The following is a 19,082-nucleotide window of genomic DNA, read 5'->3' as shown; positions in this document are numbered from 1 at the left end:
CTTAATCTGTGAAGGTCCAAGGTAGTTTTTTAAGTAATTGGTTTCAACTCCAAACTCAATATTTCCTCGGGTTTGTGTTAATTTATTTTTATATATAGTTGTTTAAAAATTATCATTAGTATGTGTTGCACTACGTTCAGCATTGTATAGATACCTATTATTCAGAAACAATTTTGTTTTTGTTCAAGCATCATGGACCAGAACTACTAAATCAATACTTACACCTTTTTCAGATCTTATTTAAATTTGTGGTTATAGGTCCCATTTGAAAATTTTTGTTTTACCAATGAATGACTTATTAGTTTACATTGTATAAAAGTCAAGTATGCAATCAACTTAATTTAATTATGGTAGTTCTGATATTTTGTAGTTACTGTTTATATCTTTCCATGTATTTACAACAGTACTAAGTATTTATCAAAATATTTTGAAAATTTTAAATTGTGTACTTTTTGGAAAAACTTTGAATTAAAATGTTGCTGCACATCAAAGGTCTTTCAAAACTTTTTTTTTTTATTTTCTTCTGGGTTCCTTCCAAAAGGAAAGTTGTCTTGAGTCATGATATAAAATTTAAACCAGAGATAGTTTGTAGCTCCCACAGTGATCAGTGATCACATTACCTTAGACATTCCTCGGCAGTCTGCTTCTGGAAGAAGTCAAAAGTTAAGAAAACTTTAATGGACTTGAATCTGGAGGAAGTCAGGAATCAGATGGCAATAACAAAAAATCAGCAGAATTCCTGAAAGCATCAGAATCTTCTAACGTACATGAACTGGAGAACAGAAGACTACGAAGAAAACCAGCCTGGATAGAAAATGGTGAGTTCTTGATCTTTTCAAAACTTACTGCTGGCGAACAAAAAGATCCAAACTGTTTTTCTGATGTATTACAGTCGAATGAGAAAGAAAATTGGATGCAAGCTATCAATGAAGAACTAGAATCACTAAAGAGAAGCAATACTTGGGTGTTAGTTGAACATCCTATGAATGCCAAAGTATTACAAAATCGTTGGGTTCTACGTCAGGAAGTTTCAGCTGATGGGAACACTTGCTTCAAAGCCCGATTATTTGCTAAAGGATATATTCAGCAAGCAGGAATAGATTATGAAGATACATTTAGTCCTGTTGCTCATTATGAATCAGTAACAAAGTAAGAGCATATGGACTATCAGACCAATTGTGTGATTGGATTGAGGAGTTCCTAGATAACAGAATGCAGCATGTCATTCTCAATGGAGAGAAGTCTTCCGAAGTAAGAGTAATTTCAGGTGTGCTGCAGGGGAGTGTCATAGGACCGTTGCTATTCACAATATACATAAATGACCTTGTGGATGACATCGGAAGTTCACTGAGGCTTTTTGCAGATGATGCTGTGGTGTATGGAGACGTTGTAACAATGGAAAATTGTACTGAAATGCAGGAGTATCTGCAGCGAATTGACGCATGGTGCAGGGAATGGCAATTGAATCTCAATGTAGACAAGTGTAATGTGCTGTGAATACATAGAAAGATAGATCCCTTATCATTTAGCTACAATATAGCAGGTCAGCAACTGGAAGCAGTTAATTCCATAAATTATCTGGGAGTACGCATTAGGAGTGATTTAAAATGGAATGATCATATAAAGTTGATCATCGGTAAAGCAGATGCCAGACTGAGATTCATTGGAAGAATCCTAAGGAAATGTAATCCGAAAACAAAGGAAGTAGGTTACAGTACGCTTGTTCGCCCATTGCTCGAATACTGCTCAGCAGTGTGGGATCCGTACCAGATAGGGTTGATAGAAGAGATAGAGAAGATCAGATGGAGAGCAGCGCGCTTCGTTACAGGATCATTTAGTAATCGCAAGAGCGTTACAGAGATGATAGATAAACTCCAATGGAAGACTCTGCAGGAGAGACGCTCAGTAGCTCGGTACGGGCTTTTGTTGAAGTTTCGAGAACATACCTTCACCAAAGAGTCAAGCAGTATATTGCTCCCCGCTACGTATATCTCGCAAAGAGACCGTAAGGATAAAATCAGAGAGATTAGAACCCACACAGAAGCATACCGACAATCCTTCTTTCCACGAACAATACGAGACTGGAATAGAAGGGAGAACCGATAGAGGTACTCAGGGTACCCTCCGCCACAGGTGGCTTGCAGAGTATGGATGTAGATGTAGATGTAGACATTAAAGTTTTGCTAGCGGTAGCTGCTTCAAAAAAAAACTGGTGTTAAAACAATTTAATGTGAAGACGGCATTTTTGAATGTAATACTTCAAGATTAAGTATACATGGAACAACCACAAGACTTTAAAGATAGTACGCATCGAGTGTGTCTCCTGAAACGGAGTCTCTATGGACTAAAACAAGCACCACACTGCTGGAACAAACGGTTTATGGGAGTTATGGAGAAAGCAGGTCTTCAGAACAGTGCTGCAGATCCTTGTTTGTTTTATCGCAAATGCAATGAAAAAAGACTTTATGTAGCTATTTGCATTGATGACCGCCTAATTGTTGACAGTGACGAAGAAGAAATAACAGCATTTCTGAACACTTTACAATGTGAATTTGATATAACATTGGGAACTCTTGACAGTTTTCTTGGCATAAAAATAAAACAAAATGAAAATGGAGCAGTTGTGATAAGCCAAGAAAAGTACACGAAAGAAATACTAGTAATATTTTGAATGGCAGAATCTAACATGAATTCAACTCCCATTGGATATGAAGAAAATGATCAGAATGAAACAGAAGTAATTTCGTCCTCCTTTCCCTATAGCGAGGCAATTGGATGTCTTATGTATCTCTCAATAGCAACTCGTCCAGACATAAGTTTTGCCGTCAATAAAGCTGCTCGAGCTATGAAAAAACCAACTGCTTCAGACTGGAACCGAGTTAAACGCATATTTCAGTATCTGAAAGTTACATTAAATTATGACATTAGCTATGATAGAGAAGAAAATCTGAGAATTTACAGTAATGCTGATTTTGCTGGAGACAAACAGACAAGACGTTCAAAAACTGGTACTGTGGTAAAGTACCATGGAGGGGTGATATCATGGACAAGTCAGTTGCAGAAGGTAGTGGCTACATCTACCACTGAAGTAGAAATCATTTCAGCAAGTGAAGGAGTCAAAGAATTAATTTGGTTACGTCGTTTACTAAGTGACTCAGTTGAAATGCCGGAACAACCTCCAACACTTTATATTGTCAATGTCAGTGCATTAAAATTGGCAAAAAAACCCGAATATCATAGTCTGTCAAAACACATAGAGGCTACGTTCGTGAAAGATTTCTGAATGGTGGAATTTTGGTAGAACATATAGATGGAAAAAAACCAGTTAGCTGATCTGCTAACAAAGCCACTCGAGCGAGTTCGATTTTTGCTGCGTGCAGAGATTGGTGTGAAGGAAGTCAAACAGTAACTCTTTGTTTTCATATGACTGATTTATTTATCCTTTTGGAGGAAGTGTCGTAAAAAAAGGAAAAATGTTTTTAGCGTTCAATGTAGTATTCCTTGGTATTTTCATGAAGTATGTTTTGTGTATATAGGATCTCCTTGGAGTTTTATCAGTTTCGTGCCAAATCTGTATCCTAAGGAAATATACCATTTTAAATGAAACTGTTTTCTTCAGACTTGATAATTTGCAACAGAGATAAAAAAAATAAAATTTGATATATATTCTTTAGTCTCTGCACCCATTATGAGTTCACCAAATTTTAGCAAAGCCTTAAATGGTGAGGTAAATTGGGTGTGTTGATTTGGCAAGGAGTGACTCATTCATTTTGACACCTTGTATTAATTTGTTTGTTTTGACCTCAGTTCCAAGTACCTCTCATACTTCCATTTGAATGTCTTCTTTTAAACAAGATAGAGCTTCTCAAATGTTTAATGATCGAACACTGTCTCTGTCACACCGAAACAGCGCTGCCACCGCAACTTCGACCGGTCTCCTTGTCTCCGATGCCGACAGCACTGTCCGGGCTGCCCCAGACCCGTCCCACCCCGGCAGCAGCCACTTAGAGGGCAGCGTCCCGGTGTCGGACGCGACAGTGCCGACAGACTGTGCCGCTACTCCGAACTCTCCATCCGGTGGCACCGGCAACGGCCGCGTCGACGGTGCCGGCAGCGACAGGAGGGCAAGCACTGTGGGCGGTCCTGCCAGTGGAGCGGGCCAGAAGCGGTCCTCTGACGACACTGGCTCGGCGAGTATCGCCCGCAGCAAGCCACCGTTCCAATACGAGGAGCTAATTGCTATGGCCATACTGAAATCGCCGCACAGGTTGGTAGCACTGCTGCAGGCTCGTGAATTCCTTCACGAAAATACGCTACACCGTCCTTCACTCGTGCCTCTTTAGTTTGTCACTACCCACGGTATATCACACATTCCTGAAAATACATTTTACCGTCCTTAACAGGTGCCGACATAGTTTGGCTCTACCCGTAGTATACTGCACGTGTGGTAGATATTAACTGGTGTCGATTCGGTCGTCAGCCGTAAGTTTGGTTGAAGTATTTTTCCTTTTGCGTCACTTGTCAGTTATCCTTAGCATAACTGCTCTATTTAACACCGTCGTCAACAACCGGGCTTTTAAACCTTAAAAATGGTTTTGCGAATTTAAAACTGGTAGAATGAATGGTCACAGGGAACAAAGACGTGAGCTTTCCTCAGTCGTGAGTGATAAGAGGGTGAACAAGATCAAAGAAATTATTCACAGAGACTGTCAATTGCCATTGGACAAGATGAACACTGTTTTCAGTGTACGGTAATTGTAGAAGCACAAGCTAAGATCACTAAAACACATTTTATTAGATGACCGGTTTCCGCAACTGCGTATGTACACCCCACTAGCGTGAAGATCACAACACATTGGAATGTCTGATGCAAAATTATTATGTACAAACACAAACATAACTACGTGGTGCCAGTTGCAAGTAGATAACACTTTTACATTTGTCGTGTCAGAGTATCACGATCTTTGTGGTAGTGTGATGTACGTATGTAATGTGAAGTGAATAGTAACACTGATTGTACAGGATGGGCGTACGGGCAGGCGGTGGGCATTGTGGAATAATAGGGTAATTTTTAGAGAAAGGCTATTTATTGGCTAAAGCATGTTGAACGGGACTACATAGGCCTAGGGAGGTGAGGGTGAGCCAGATCTTATAATTTGGCGAACATTGTTCGCGAAGCTACCAAAAGTTGTCTGCCACAACCTAAGTCCACAGTGCCGCAGCACCGGGAGAAGCGGGAGGTGTTCAGTGCTACAGGGCGCCCATCCGACTCGCGGGTGAGCAAGAATACAAGAGAGGGAGCCCGGCGACGGGCGGCCGGGTATGTTCGACGCACCACGCGGCTTCCTCCGCCCTGATTGGTCAGGACCGAGCAAACCGTGCGGGCGGCACGGAACTTTCCAGAGCGTTGCCTGCTAAGCGACGCCTGGGGCGGCGTTACCTCGTCGGCAAAGGTGTGAGGCGCGTGTCCGAGGTGCCCTTCCTCGGTGCTGACTTCCTGTTACTAGACCGTGGGATGAAAGAATTTACAGGCAGCTAACACTGTCGGCCGTGGCTTGGCCGCAATGGAAAAATGAAGTTACTGTTTGGAGGCTCATATAATAAAGCAAAATCCCTTATTGTCTGGCTCATCCTGTACATGATGGATAATGTATTGTAAAACTTCAAAAGTATAAGATCCAATGGCGGCTGCATAGCTCTTTCAAAACCGGTCATCCAATAAAATCCTTGTTTAGGGGTCTTAGATCGTGACGGTTTCTTGAGCTATCGTTATATGGTTTCAGAAATGTCTACACTTCTCTTTCATTTAATCATTATTGACACACACAGTTTTCAAAAATTGTGTGTCGGATGAAGACCGAAACGGTTCACAGATCAACACAAAGTGAACAGTACTGCAGTTTTGTGGGAATTTCCCAAGCGCCTCGAACTGGAATTCCTCAACAGTATTGTGACTGGTGATGAAACGTGGGTGGCCCAGTACACTCCTGAGACGAAAAGGAGACAATTAGTGCAATGACGACATCCCTTCTCACCGTCGGCAAAAAAATTTGGAACTGTTGTTGCAGCTGAAAGAAGCATTGCCTCTGGCGTTTGGGACCACATAGGGATTATCCTCACGTAACTGTTGCCCCGTGGCAAAACTGTGCTGTGTGGTACTGGCAAACTCTTAAAAATATACAGAGGGTGATGGCGAACACAAGAAGAGGGATGATAAGAGAGTGAGTGTGGCTTGTCGCACCCCACACAGCCGACATCAGGAAGCAACACTCTGATTCATTACATTGGAACACAAACAACCACACCACTCACAGCTCTTGTCTGGCACCTTCGGTCAGTCATCTTTTCATCTCTCTGAAGTTGTTCGTGGGTGGAGAAGGATTTGTGCCAACAGTGAAACTGTAGAGTTCCATCAACCAATGGGCCAAAGAGAGGGCAGGAGGGCTTTCTGATGAAGAAATCAGAAGGCTTATCACTCAGCTCACAAAGTACATTGAGAATGTAGACCACTAAGTCAAATAATATTGTTTGAATTTCAAAATTTTCATAAATGTGTTATCTGTTTAACTTTTAAGCACTTGAGGTCTCTTAATTTCTGGACATGCCTCATATTTTCCTTTATTTAACAAAAGCAGTTGATTCTGTGGCCCATGCAATACTTGGTTAAGTTCAAACATTATGGGATTAGAAAACAAAGCACAGCAATGGTTCACTTGACACCTGGAATGTACGAAGCAAAAAGGTTTTCATTCAGTGTTGCCAAACGAGAAGGAGTTTTGGATCTGACAGGTGTTAGATAAGGAGATTGGGGTTCTGTTGTGAATCAATTCATTGCTTTTGTTGGTGTATATCAAGCACCTGCCACTGAACATGTAACATGACTCAAATTTTTATCTTCGCAGTTAGCACAAGTGTTACTGTGCAAGATGGCGGATGTGATGTAAATTATACTAGTTGAGAGGACAGTCGGAAGCACCAGCATGTGACATTCAGAGGACAGATTGATGCTTAGTTGTAATAAACACAATGCATATAGTTTCAGACGTGGAATGTTGTAAGAGTGAAAGGGTGCAGAAACAGAATCCTGCTATGTTCACTGTAAGAATAATCTCCACTGTCTCTTTGACGCTGAAACACAAAGGCTTCTTTACTTTTCTTCAGTCTGTTGCCTCGTACGGTGTTAGATTTTGGGGCAACTCTTTTCGCTCTCCAAAAATATTCCCAGTGGTGGTTGTAAACGTGTGCTGTGTCAGTTCACAGACATTTTGTGGGCCATTGTTTATGCATTTTGGTATTCTAATTGTGGCATCCCTCTACATACAGAGTGATGATGTTACAAACATTCTGGGATGATGACGAAGGGTAAATGTGTCAATTTAAGGTAAGGGACCTCGGTCCAGAAACAACTGCGTCAAAAGTTACGACCAAAAATCATTCAGATAGCACTGGGGAGGTATGGTCGGTATTCAGTGATATGACAGGAAGAATCATTCAGAGGAAAAGAATATCTTCTATTGAACAACTGCTATGCCTAAACATTGACCTTTCTTCCTGGGACACCACATATTCTAGTGTCATTGGCATCAGAGTGTTTCTCACTTATGCCTTTCGACTTGGTTGTTTCTGGACTAGTGTCCCTTATGTCAAATTGATACATTTAACTTTCTCCCCTGAAAGTTTGACGCGTGTTCACAGAATCACCCCAAATATACCCCAATCGTGTTGTTCGCTAATGACAAGACGAGGCGTGGTTGTAAAATAACGGGACTGATGCTGTCACACAGTAAGTACGCATGCCCAAAGATGAACAACAAATAGCTGTGATGTGTGAAGCCGCCTTAGGTGAATGTGGCATCTCTGGTGTCTATAGACAAACCATTGTGGCTGTGGCCTTCATTTGTGCAAGAGCTGTTACTTTATTTTGCCAGAAAAAGAAGTATAGTGATAGAGCAATGGATTGTTGAGAAGTTCCACATGAAACTTCGAAGAACTGCTACCGAAACCTATCTGTTAGTAAAAGAAGTGTATGGTGAAGACTGTTTGTCATGTGCATCAGTTTTTGTGTGGTTCAAGTGCTTCCAAGACGGCTGAGAAGAGTTGAAGATGACTCGTACCCGGGATGCTCCTCAACATCAAAAATGGATGAAAATATTGAAAAAGTACATAACTTAATTTGATCTGACTATCGGTTGAGTGTTTGATGGACTGCTGAAACAGCGGGAATTGACAGAGAATGTGTGAGGTATATTTTACACAACCACTTTAATGTGGAGAAAGTGTGTGTAAAGCTGGTGCCAAAAATTCTATGATGGAACAGAAAGCAGCTTGTGAAAACATTTGTACTGACACTTTGAATACTGCTGAAACTGATCCTAATTTTGTGGAATGTGTGATGAATCTTGAATTTTCACTTACGATCCAGAAAGTGAGCACCTCCTGTACATTGGCAGGGCCCAACTTCTTAGAGAACGAAAAAAGCTAAAATGGGGAAATGAAGATTCAGAGTGACAAGTTTGTTTTCGCTGATATTCGTGGAATTGCATATCTTCACTGGATTGCTGCAGGTCAAATTATTAACCAGCATTACTATCTTGAGGTTCTTGCTCAACTCTGTCAGAAAATAAGGAAAAAACAAACCAAATTGTGGAAGAACGAGTCACGGGTTCTGCATCGAGACAAGGCACTGGCTCGTAGCACATTATCTGTTAAGAGTTTCCTAGCAAAGTAGGGGACCCCAGTGTTAGATCACTCCCGTATTCACCTGACGTAGTAGCAAAAGAAAAAGCTGCATATATTATCGAGGATCTCACAGAGGAAAGCTTCCGGCACTGTTTCAGTTGATGGAAAAGTAGAATGGCCTGGTTTATCGGTTGATTCAGGTGAGGGGCCCAAACAGAGGGGTCATCGGTCCAAGCAGATTAGGGAAGGATGGGGAAGGAAGTCCGCTGTGCCCTCTCACAGGAACCATCCCGGTATTTGCGCAATTTAGGGAAATCACGGAAAACCAAAATCGGAACACGGGTTTGAACAATCGTCCTCCCAAATGTGAGCCTGTGTGCTAAACACAATGTCACCCTACTCGATCACTTGGAGTGTTGTAGGGATAGAAGAAGGAAGTATATTGTGGGTGACAATAACTAAATATGTTTGTTTTGAAATAAAATACTTTAGTAATTGAGAACTTTTATCTGTAATATATTTTTTTATTCCTATATTCTCTCACAAATTTATTTGTCTTTTATTAATTATATTATATATTTTGTAATTGACATTCTGTAAAATATGTACTGATTTTTTCCAGAACCAAATAGCCGTGGTTCAAATGTCTGCTCTGAATTTTACTTTTGTGAGTCACCAGTTTTCTGACCGGTTCGAAATGGCGTGCACAGAGTCATCTACTGTGCCGACTGCTTGGTCTCAGAGTAGAACCTAAATGTCCAATTTCCTCAGTTACTTGTCGGATGTATTGCAGTGTCTGTCTCCTACAATTTTTGCCCTCTGTCGATTCCTCTCATGTCGCGGTGTCTTAAAACGTGCCCTACCGTCCTGTCCCTTTTCTCGTCAGTCCTTCGGTATGTTCTTTTGTCTGTCTGGCAGGAGAGCGACACTGTCCGAGATCAAGGCCTACATCGCAAGCCGCTTCCCTTACTTTGAGCGCAGTGAGAAGAGGTGGCAGAAATCGGTGCACTGCAAACTGTTCTTCAGCGACTTCTTCGTCAAAGTGCCGCTGGCGGTCAGGTACCGCAGGGGCAAACAGTGCAACCTCTGGATGCTCGGTGAGTCGAATCGCCGTCGGCGGGGTGGCGCCGCCTTCTCTTCCCTACACTCGTCCCTGATAAAAAAATAAAACTTTTTTAGACTTTCAGCTGCATCAATTGGTTAAAATGCCATGTGTTTTGGACCGAACTTCCTTTGCCATTTTCAAGTGGAATGACTGCTGATGGGTTGCTGGTACTCCCTTACATCCTATAGCTGCCAAGTGTGATGTCATTTTGTAGCGTGGCGAAGTTCAAAGTCCCACTGAAAAAAAGGAGAAAAGAAAAGGTTCAAAATGTGGGAAGAAACGGTGAATAAAAAGGAAGTTTTAAAAACATTAATGACGGTGAAAAAGGGAAAGAATGAAATGCAAATCAGACTTTGAATTACAGAAAAACTATTCGACTTCGTGATTCGGAAAAGCTATTGTTGGGGTGGTCCTTGTGGCGTTTCTGAACGAAAGTCAAACCAATTTCCACTACAAAAATTATTTGAAAGAGAACAGAGAATAACAAAATGTGATTAACAGGGGAAATGGCGTAGATAAGAGTACATTCATTACCATGTTAACACGTCTTCTCTCGTGCGGCGTCCAGGTCTTGTTCCCCAAAAATCTCCTGCTTCATTTCTGCACGAAACACTTGTAGCTGCTCCAAAATCTTGCAGTAAATTTCATCGTCCAGGAATTACAAATGTCTACAAATTAAAACCATCTTGATCTTGATTGCAATGTATTTTACGGCTGCTTCCATCCTCCAAATTTCATACAAGCTTCCACAATACTATATGTCTGCACATCAATAAGTTTTTACATCTGAATCATAGCGAGACTAGGGAATAAGTTAAATTTTCGCTCTCAAGAGACAATAGCGGGTAGAAAACAAAAAGGGTTACAATTTTTGTACCTTCATTTTCTTATAAATATTTCTCTGCCACCGAGTGCTCATACAGCTGCGACGGTATAATTTATATCTGAGGGAACGAGTGTAGCGCGGTGAAATTCAAAGTCCCGCTACAATTTGTGCCTACTTTAGTGCCGTACGTGTACACGGGCATAAGTTGACTTTACATTTGATGCACCCGATTCAGCCTCACTGATTGGCTGATGTTTTATGGCTGTATCTCGACTAAGGTGTGGGGACGAATTGTATATGATAATAGCACTGAGTTCTTAATTGCTGAAAGAAGACTGATGCTCGCCATTACTTAGCAAGAATGGTAAACTCTCATCGTATCCTTTATGAGCAGGGTAACAAATGGCACTTTCTTCCGCAGTTCGTACGAAAAACACCTTTGGTATTGTATGGATCCTTCGACTGACCTCCCCATCTTCCTTGCCCCCCCCCCCCCCCCCTTTTCCTGACCCCTCCCCTCCTTCTCCCCATAGAGCATGTCTGGGTGCTGGTTGCACCTCATAGTGATGTTAATAATGAACATCAGTTCTGAATGGAATGTAAGTTCAACCATACAATACCTAGTATGTGGTGAACGTCCCCAAAAGATTTGATAAATATCAGACTGGTGCTTGATAATGTAACAATTCCATTCATATCAGAATAATTGTCCCTGTCACATCTCCACTACAATACTGTATTTTGATTCAATTTTATGTTATTTGTCATTAGATTGGAAACTTCCAGCAAAGAGAATCAGCATGTCACTGTTGATGGAGGGACATTTCAGACTTGAAGAACTTTGGCATACCCCGAGGGAGAGTTAAAGGATTGTTGCTTTTCACAGTAGCTGTGAATGGCCTGGTGCGTTATGTAGGAAGCTCTGTGATGTTATTGGCCAATCGTCGGAAGAATTCTCAGAGTGTACAGTCCCTCCAGAAAGAAGGTAACTTACGAGGCCCTCTAGTTTCTAGTGTTGCCGAACAGGGAGAGCACATTCCACGGGCTGTCGAAGAAGAGCCAGGTATCGGCACGAGACGAGGGGCCCCACTGTGTGGTCATCTCCGAGTTCACTATAGAGGACATTTCACAAGGAGCTCGTGTGCCCGTACCGTCTTCAAAGTGTGCAGTGCCCGATACCTGCCAGTCACCTGCCAGGAGAGAAGTTTTGCCGACTTTTTGTCGCACGACCTGCCGATCTGTTGTTTGTCTCTTCAGTTTTTGTTTAGAGGCAACATTTGGAAGAGATGGAATAACATATTTCCACAATCAGCACATATGGACTGATCAAAATTCCCATGCTACACTACAGGCTAGACATCAGCATTAGTTCAAGATTTGTGTGTGATGGGCTGAAATTGTAGGTTACTGTGTGGTAGGGCCATATGTTCTCCCAGCGCGTCTAACAGGTGCTGTCTGCGGGAGCTTTATTCAGAACACCGTCAAAGATCTACTGGAAGACGTGCCCTCGCACATCAGAAGAGACATGTGGCTCATGCGTGATGGAGCTCCAATACATTTGTCTTAGCGTTCAAGATACACTGGTTGGAATCAACCATGACAGATGGCTAAATGGAGGAGGGCTAGTTCCGTGGTTTGCACATTCCCCCAATCTCAGTCCTTTGGATTATCATTTTGGAGGGGGTGGGGGGATGGGTGTACAGTAAACAACTGATCACTGTAGCAGAACCCCCCCACCAGATGCAGAAACTCGTCATCGATGTATTGACAAAGCAGCTGAATTCCTTCCACCACCCCCCCACCACCCCGCTCTCTCTCTCTCTCTCTCTCTCTCTCTCCCTCTCCCTCTCCCTCTGTCCCCCCCTCCCCGCATCCCCAATACCTCAGTACCTGAGACGCCTTTGATATACCTAAAAATCTCAGACCCAGGACATATGCAACTTAATTTTATTATCTGTTATATTCCTTTGGTTATTAAGACTATAGATATTGGTATCATTGTCCGTACGTAATTATATTCCTGATTACTAAATTCGTCATTAAGTAGCTAGCTATAGAATTACGACACTTGTACAAGCAATAATGAAATAATATTAGCAGTTCCTGAACTCACTTAATTCCAGTGTAAATAACATCATTAGTTAAAACATTTTTACTCATATAGCATCCCATATTTAGGCAAAGTAGCCAGTGTAATTCAGTAGAAATTATTATTGTATCTGAAAGCCCATGTTAAAACAAATCTCTATCTGCTATTCAATTACTCAGAAAGGTAAATCCTTAATCGTAAATTGTGAAAATCTGGTCAACAATAATAGATAGCTTTAGTTTTAATAATTGATAACTTATGAAAGAGGCATGTTACGAGCTGTTTTTGTTCAACCTGCAATGACTTTGAATGGAGTAACGCCTATGGTTGCCAATATGGCGACATGAACTGCAGGCGATTTTCTACATATTACAACTGTGCAAATATCCCACATTATATCTAATTCTGCAGTTGCCGTGCAAAATAATCCTTTCTAGATATCAAAGTTTTGCTTCATGTATCTGATTGTGTAGTGCTGTATCCTGTGTGGCAGTTATATGCACGGAGAAACATTAATGCAGCGTTCATAGCCTCTGCTGATAATCTCGTGTTCTCTTCCATTGTCTCTAGTGTAAATGCTTGTTCACACATACAAGTGGAGGGTAGTGAATGCTGGTGAACTATCTGCAAACGCTCATTTGCTTGTGTTTGCTTCCATTCAGTCCAGTGAAACTAGGCTTAAGGAGAAACTGAAGAGGAATATAATGCCACCTAACAACCTATAAGATGGTAACACAGGCTTTCTCAGTGAATTGTATCGATGAAATCTTCCGTGGTCATCAGCTGAGCTTCGGTGTGGTGTTGTTGCAAACTTCTGGTGAGCTTCCTACTCGTCAGTTTCAGGTGGAGTGTCTGGTTTGTGTCCAAGTTGTTCCTTTATTAAAGCTAGATGGTAGACTCTTGCACTGTGGACCAAATGTGTGGACCAGTCGTCTGCCTCTGGCGGAGATGTGGGGCATCATACCTGACACATTTTAGCTAATGCCACATCCCTGTCCTCATCCTCTGACTCTTTGACATGTGAATCCTGCAACCCATTAACACGACTCGGCCTCTTTGTCTGTTCGAGAACCCAGTGTCGATAAAGGCCACACGTTTATTTTTCAACAGTAAATGGTATTGTGATGCACATGTAGCTTCTGGGGTTAGACCGTCAGTGATGCAGTGGCAATACCAATATATAATTATTTAGTCAGCCGGAACAGTTTTTCCAACTGAGGTCGGCACGAGATGTGGCGTTAGCAGAAATATGTAAGTAACACACTGTGAAGCTGGTGGAGGAAGCAGAAAGAATAAAGTGGCAGCACCAGGACTTGACCCCTTCACCTTAACAGAGGTTTACTGACCAACACCTTCCATAAGTACACAATTGTCTCACCCCTTTGGTCCAGCTGCTGTAAACAAATGAACTGTATGTGAACCTAACTCTGTCTGAAGGTGACGAGTAAGAAACTTGTCTAAACATTGCAACAGCACTACGCCGCAGCTCGAGTGATAACGATGGTAAGCCGAGGAGATTTCGTCGACGATTGAGATTTTGTGTTCACCGACGGTGAATGTCCTGACGTGTGCTCGGCCGACCGGCCCACCAAAAGATTGCTACGTTTGCCTTTTGCAGACCCACGATACGAGAACATGTTCAGGAATGGCAACTTACAGCGGTTCCGGCACGTGAAACAACCCTCCTCCCGGAGTCGGGGTATCCGGGGCAAAGGTGGACGCGTTGGAGTTCGTGCCGTGCCATCCTGTGCGCCCCCACACTCTGCCAGATATGAGCACAGGTCAGTATCTTGGAAGGTGACCGTATCCTCAGAGATCTCAGCTGTCACATCAAATTTTTGTTAATCTAAGAATGGTTAAAATTCTTTATACACTGACAGTCCAAAATGTTTTGACACTGAATTAATATAAAATATGGAGAAAAGTTAAAATGGTGGTTCTGATACTTCAGGTGTATTAATTTGTGCCCCACACTTGAGTACCACTCACAAAACATTCATATAAAAATGTGAAACTGTTAAAAAAAGTTGTTCGTTGGCACGTTGTTAACTTGTGTGTTGCATTGGCTTGAATGTTGGTTAATTCATCAAACCATTGACCATTTATGTTATGTTCTGCACTTTATTGTTTTGTGATAGGTGTGTATCGATAACAAAAAGTTGTCTCATGGGATGATTTTTTTTCCAGAAAAGAATTGTTCGCAGTTTACTTTTCAGTGAAGTTGTGGTGGGCTGCCGTGCATTTTCATTTTTGTTAGGGAGTTGAGGTGCACAGGATGGACTTTGCACACACTTTATTACCTTCAAAACTTTCTGGCCTTGTGTATCAGACCAGTTCCACTGTGGAAATTGATTCCACAATTCACAGTAACTTCTTTGAATCCACATTTGTGTAAGTACTCACACCTCTGCAAAGGACAGTCCCGAAAAGTATTTCATTCTGCGGTCACGTCCACCTGTAAGGCTCGTCGTCTGGCCAGGATGGCAGCACACTGACTTGCGGTCAAATTCGTCCCAAAGTCCTCCTCGTCGTTCCGGAATATGGTGGCTGCACTACTGTGAGATGTGGTACGTCTCCTCGTTTCTCAGCACTGCTTTTGGTCCGAATGTCTACAGTGCACGGGGTCTGTTACCTACCACATTTCTGTTGAGAGCACAGTTGCACAACATGTGCTTCAGATTGCCCACACTATTGCATGCACGGTAGTCATTTGTATGCCTTCCGTGAAGCGTGCGGTATACGGTCCAGTAATGTACGACTTTGCTCAGTGGGTGAAAAAATTCCACTTTGTCTCTCTGTGATATTAGGGAGAACGTTTTATCTTCTCCTGCTTCTATACTGAAGCCTCCCATTCATTTTGCCAGCTTGTATTAACGTTTTCATTTTGGCTTCAATTCCAAGTAGGCTTCGTGGTTCCATTTGAATGTCTTTCTTCAACCAACATAAAGCTCCATGAAAATTTAACCCCTGAACGCTGTCTTTGTCACACTGAAACTGCACTGCCACCGTGACCTCGGTGTCCGATGTTGACAGCACCGATCCGGCCACCCTCCACTCGTCCCGATCTCGCGACGGCCGCTGCAAGGATGACTCTCCGACGCCGGACACGGTGCCAACTCTGGGTGACGCCGCCGCTTCGACCTTCGCCGGCAGTGGCACTGATATCGACAGTGGGGGAACCGCCGTGGGAAAGGCTGCCGATGGGACGGGCGAGGAGCAGCACCCCAGTGTTGCCGGCTCAGCTGGCACTGCCGAAAAGAAGCCGCCGTTCTCGTACACGGAGCTCAGTGCTATGGCCATAGCAGACTCGCCACACAGGTTGGTAGCGCTGCTCTCGTGAAAACGCACTACACCACCCTCAATATACCTCACCGTAGTTTGGCATTGTGGCGGATTACCTTTGTAGTGAAGGATGTATTGAAACCAGCTTCAGGTATCGCATACTTACATTCGTATGCGATCGTGACATCCGTTACTCTTCTTTTTTTCCCAGTCGATGCAAAAGTATAATACCGAGGCCAAAACTGTGCCCCAAAACAAAAACGTAAGCTGAATTTTACATAACTGTTATAAAATATCCTGTTCAAACGAGGTAGTTATCCACAAGTGTCATTGATTAAACCAATGGCTGCACCAAGCGTCTACAGTTTTTATGTTATAATGATATACAACATTCTTGTACTTAACACTTTTGATGTAGTTTTTCAGGAGTGTCTTAATTGGATGTAGAAATATAAGATTTTTCGATGTTCCTCCCACTTTTTTGTACATTCTGATTCAATTTTGGTGGGCATGTTTTTGTTTCTGTGCGTTTATCTCACTATCCAATATCCTTGGAGTGTAAGTTATCTCGGCCACATCCGCCATTTTAATTGATATACGACATTCTTCCAGGACGGTCAAGTTTACAACTACAAATAGCTCGAACAAGTAAACAGAAGAAAGAGATCTGTTGCTGTGGTAACGTGTCTCGTATGATGCACCACTTCGTTCCATTGAAAACTCGACCTTGCCATAAATGTGGTACACAACCTTTTCTGAGGAAGGTCTTAAGTTACATCTCTCCACTTCTTTCTGTTCCTTATCGGGCATTCTTTCTTGTCGACTTGCTAGAGGACAGCGTAATTCTTTATTAGATCGGCGCACTGGGTCTTAAGTACTCCCAGTAACCCCCTAACATTCATGTTTCCCACACATGTGGACTAGTTCTCTAAATCTAGGAATTAATTAATTCCATCATACTATATGTTAACAACTCTGTTCTTTTGTAGAAAGTCCTCTTTTTTATGTAGTTCTTGCTGGGCAGTGTCATGTTGGCACTGATTTTGTTAATATTTCTTTTCCCCTCGTTATACAGGTACATACTAAATTAATACTGTTTGTAAAGTTCTTATACAATTAGTGGCCACTGTCTTTGCTACCAGTATACCAGAAAGCAGGCGAACATATCAGTGCAGATAATTTGTTGACGGAATCACAGTTTGGTTTCAGGAGAGGAGTAGCCACAAAAAAAGTCATTTTCTTCCTTTTGTATATTAGGTACGATAAGGATTTAATGGTAGGTTGAGGAGAGTATGAGCCATGTCCAGAAAGTAAGAGTACTGAACGTCCGGCATTAAAAGGATTATTTGTTTATTTTTGGTTTAGTTTGCAACACTGCATGTTAGGGCAAGGTGTCAGCAGCATAAATCATGATCTTTTTTCTTAGTTTGTGCTGTGTTCAAATGAGTGTTTCATTCCAAATCTCGCCAGCTGTAAGCTGAGGAGTGTAATCCAGTTTCTCTCTGGAAAGGTAAATACACATTTCCAGCTGTTTAATGAAATGAGAACCATTTAGGGGATAGTGTGATAAAACATTGTGAGGCATTCAAAAGTGGTGTTGGGAGCTTAAAGCTGGTAAAATGAATGTTCACAGTGATCAAAGGGGTGGGTGTCCCTCAGTTGTGACTGATGAGATGGCGAACGAGATCAGAGAAATGATCATTGGCATCTGTCAATAGATTTTGGACAATGTGAACACATTTCCAGAAATCTCAACACCTCTTGTGCGAGAAGTAATTACTTAAACACTCAGTTTTCAAAAATTGTGTGCCGGGTGAATACCAAAACAGCTCACAGATCAATACAAAATGAACATAATCGCTCGTTCGTGGGAATTTTTCAAGTGCTTTGAACTGGAAGGTGATCCATTCATTGACTCCATTGTGACTGCCAGCAGAATGTGGGTGGCTCCTTACAATCGGTGAAAAAATTCAGAAACAACGGTTTCTGTTCGTAAAAACATGCCCTCTGTCTTTTGGGACCGTATAAGGATTCTCCACCTGGAATCGCCACACAGCAACTGTAAGATTTATTTTCTGGAACATCATCAGCCTTTCTATTACAGCTCTGATCTGGCACCTTCAGATTTAATCTTTTCACCTCTCCTGTGGTTTTAAGGAATTTTGGTCTTGAGTTGCAACAATGAGTTGCAGCCTTCCCTTCAAACAATGAACTAAAGGGAGGGTGGGAGGCTTTTTTGATTAAGATATCAGGAGGCTTGTCACTCAGCTCATAAAGTACATTGAGAATGAAGGAGACTAGTTCAATAAACAATGTTTCATATACATCCGTGATTTTCTAAATTTTCGTAAATATGTCATCTATTAATTTTTAAACTCTTGAGGACTCTTCATTTCTGGACATACCACATATTTTCTTTGATTTAATGAAGTGCGTGACACAAGTAATACTCAGTTAAATTCAGACATTACAGGATTAGAGAAGAAAGCAGAGCAATGGTTCACTTGACATCTGGAATGTATGAAGCAAAAAACCATCCATCGCTGTCGACGAACGGGAAAGAGATTTGGATCTGACTGGGCTCAGATAAGGGGTGATGGGGTGAGGGGCTTCTGTTGTGGATTCATTGCTTTCCTTGGTGTATATCAATGATTTGCCGATAAATAAGTCATGTGACTCAAAACTTTGTATCTTCGCAGATGGCACAAATGTTACTGTGCAAGATGGCGGATATGATGTAAATGATACTCTTTGAAAGGTCAGTCAGTAGCAACAGCATGTGGCTTTCAGAGCAGATTGATGATTAGTTAAGGGGCTCCGGAACGCCCTATACTTGCAATGTTAAAACAACCCTTATAAATTACATCTTTCCTCACAAAGTATTTGAGGTAGGAAGTTGAACTTTTTACAGATTATTTATTGGAATATGGGCTACAACTTAACACAGGGATTTTACAAAATTTTAGTCAGTTATTAAAGAAGATTTTTTTCAATTGTAATGAAAATTCACAACATTTTTTTGCAATTTTTTATTTATATATTCAAAAACATACAGTTTTTTGGAAAAAGGCTGTGTTAAATTATGCAGAAGGTACTGTGTA

General features: G+C 41.8%; 1 protein-coding gene across 1 annotated transcript in view; it reads left to right on the top strand.

Moving 5' to 3' along the window:
• The window catches only part of LOC126108830 (uncharacterized), a 181,290-nt gene that overhangs the window by 45,966 nt on the left and 116,242 nt on the right, over positions 1-19,082 (top strand). The window contains exons 9-12 of the mRNA XM_049914194.1: positions 3,911-4,267; positions 9,598-9,776; positions 14,318-14,480; positions 15,733-16,017. Of these exons, the coding sequence (XP_049770151.1) occupies positions 3,911-4,267; positions 9,598-9,776; positions 14,318-14,480; positions 15,733-16,017 (984 nt within the window). The remainder of the gene's footprint in view (positions 1-3,910; positions 4,268-9,597; positions 9,777-14,317; positions 14,481-15,732; positions 16,018-19,082) is intronic.

The sequence above is a fragment of the Schistocerca cancellata genome, chromosome 11 (assembly GCF_023864275.1).
Source record: "Schistocerca cancellata isolate TAMUIC-IGC-003103 chromosome 11, iqSchCanc2.1, whole genome shotgun sequence".
In the NCBI taxonomy this organism is placed as follows: Eukaryota; Metazoa; Arthropoda; class Insecta; order Orthoptera; family Acrididae; genus Schistocerca; species Schistocerca cancellata.
The sequence above is the reverse complement of the archived record's forward strand: the minus strand, read 5'-3'. Positions and strand labels throughout refer to the sequence as shown.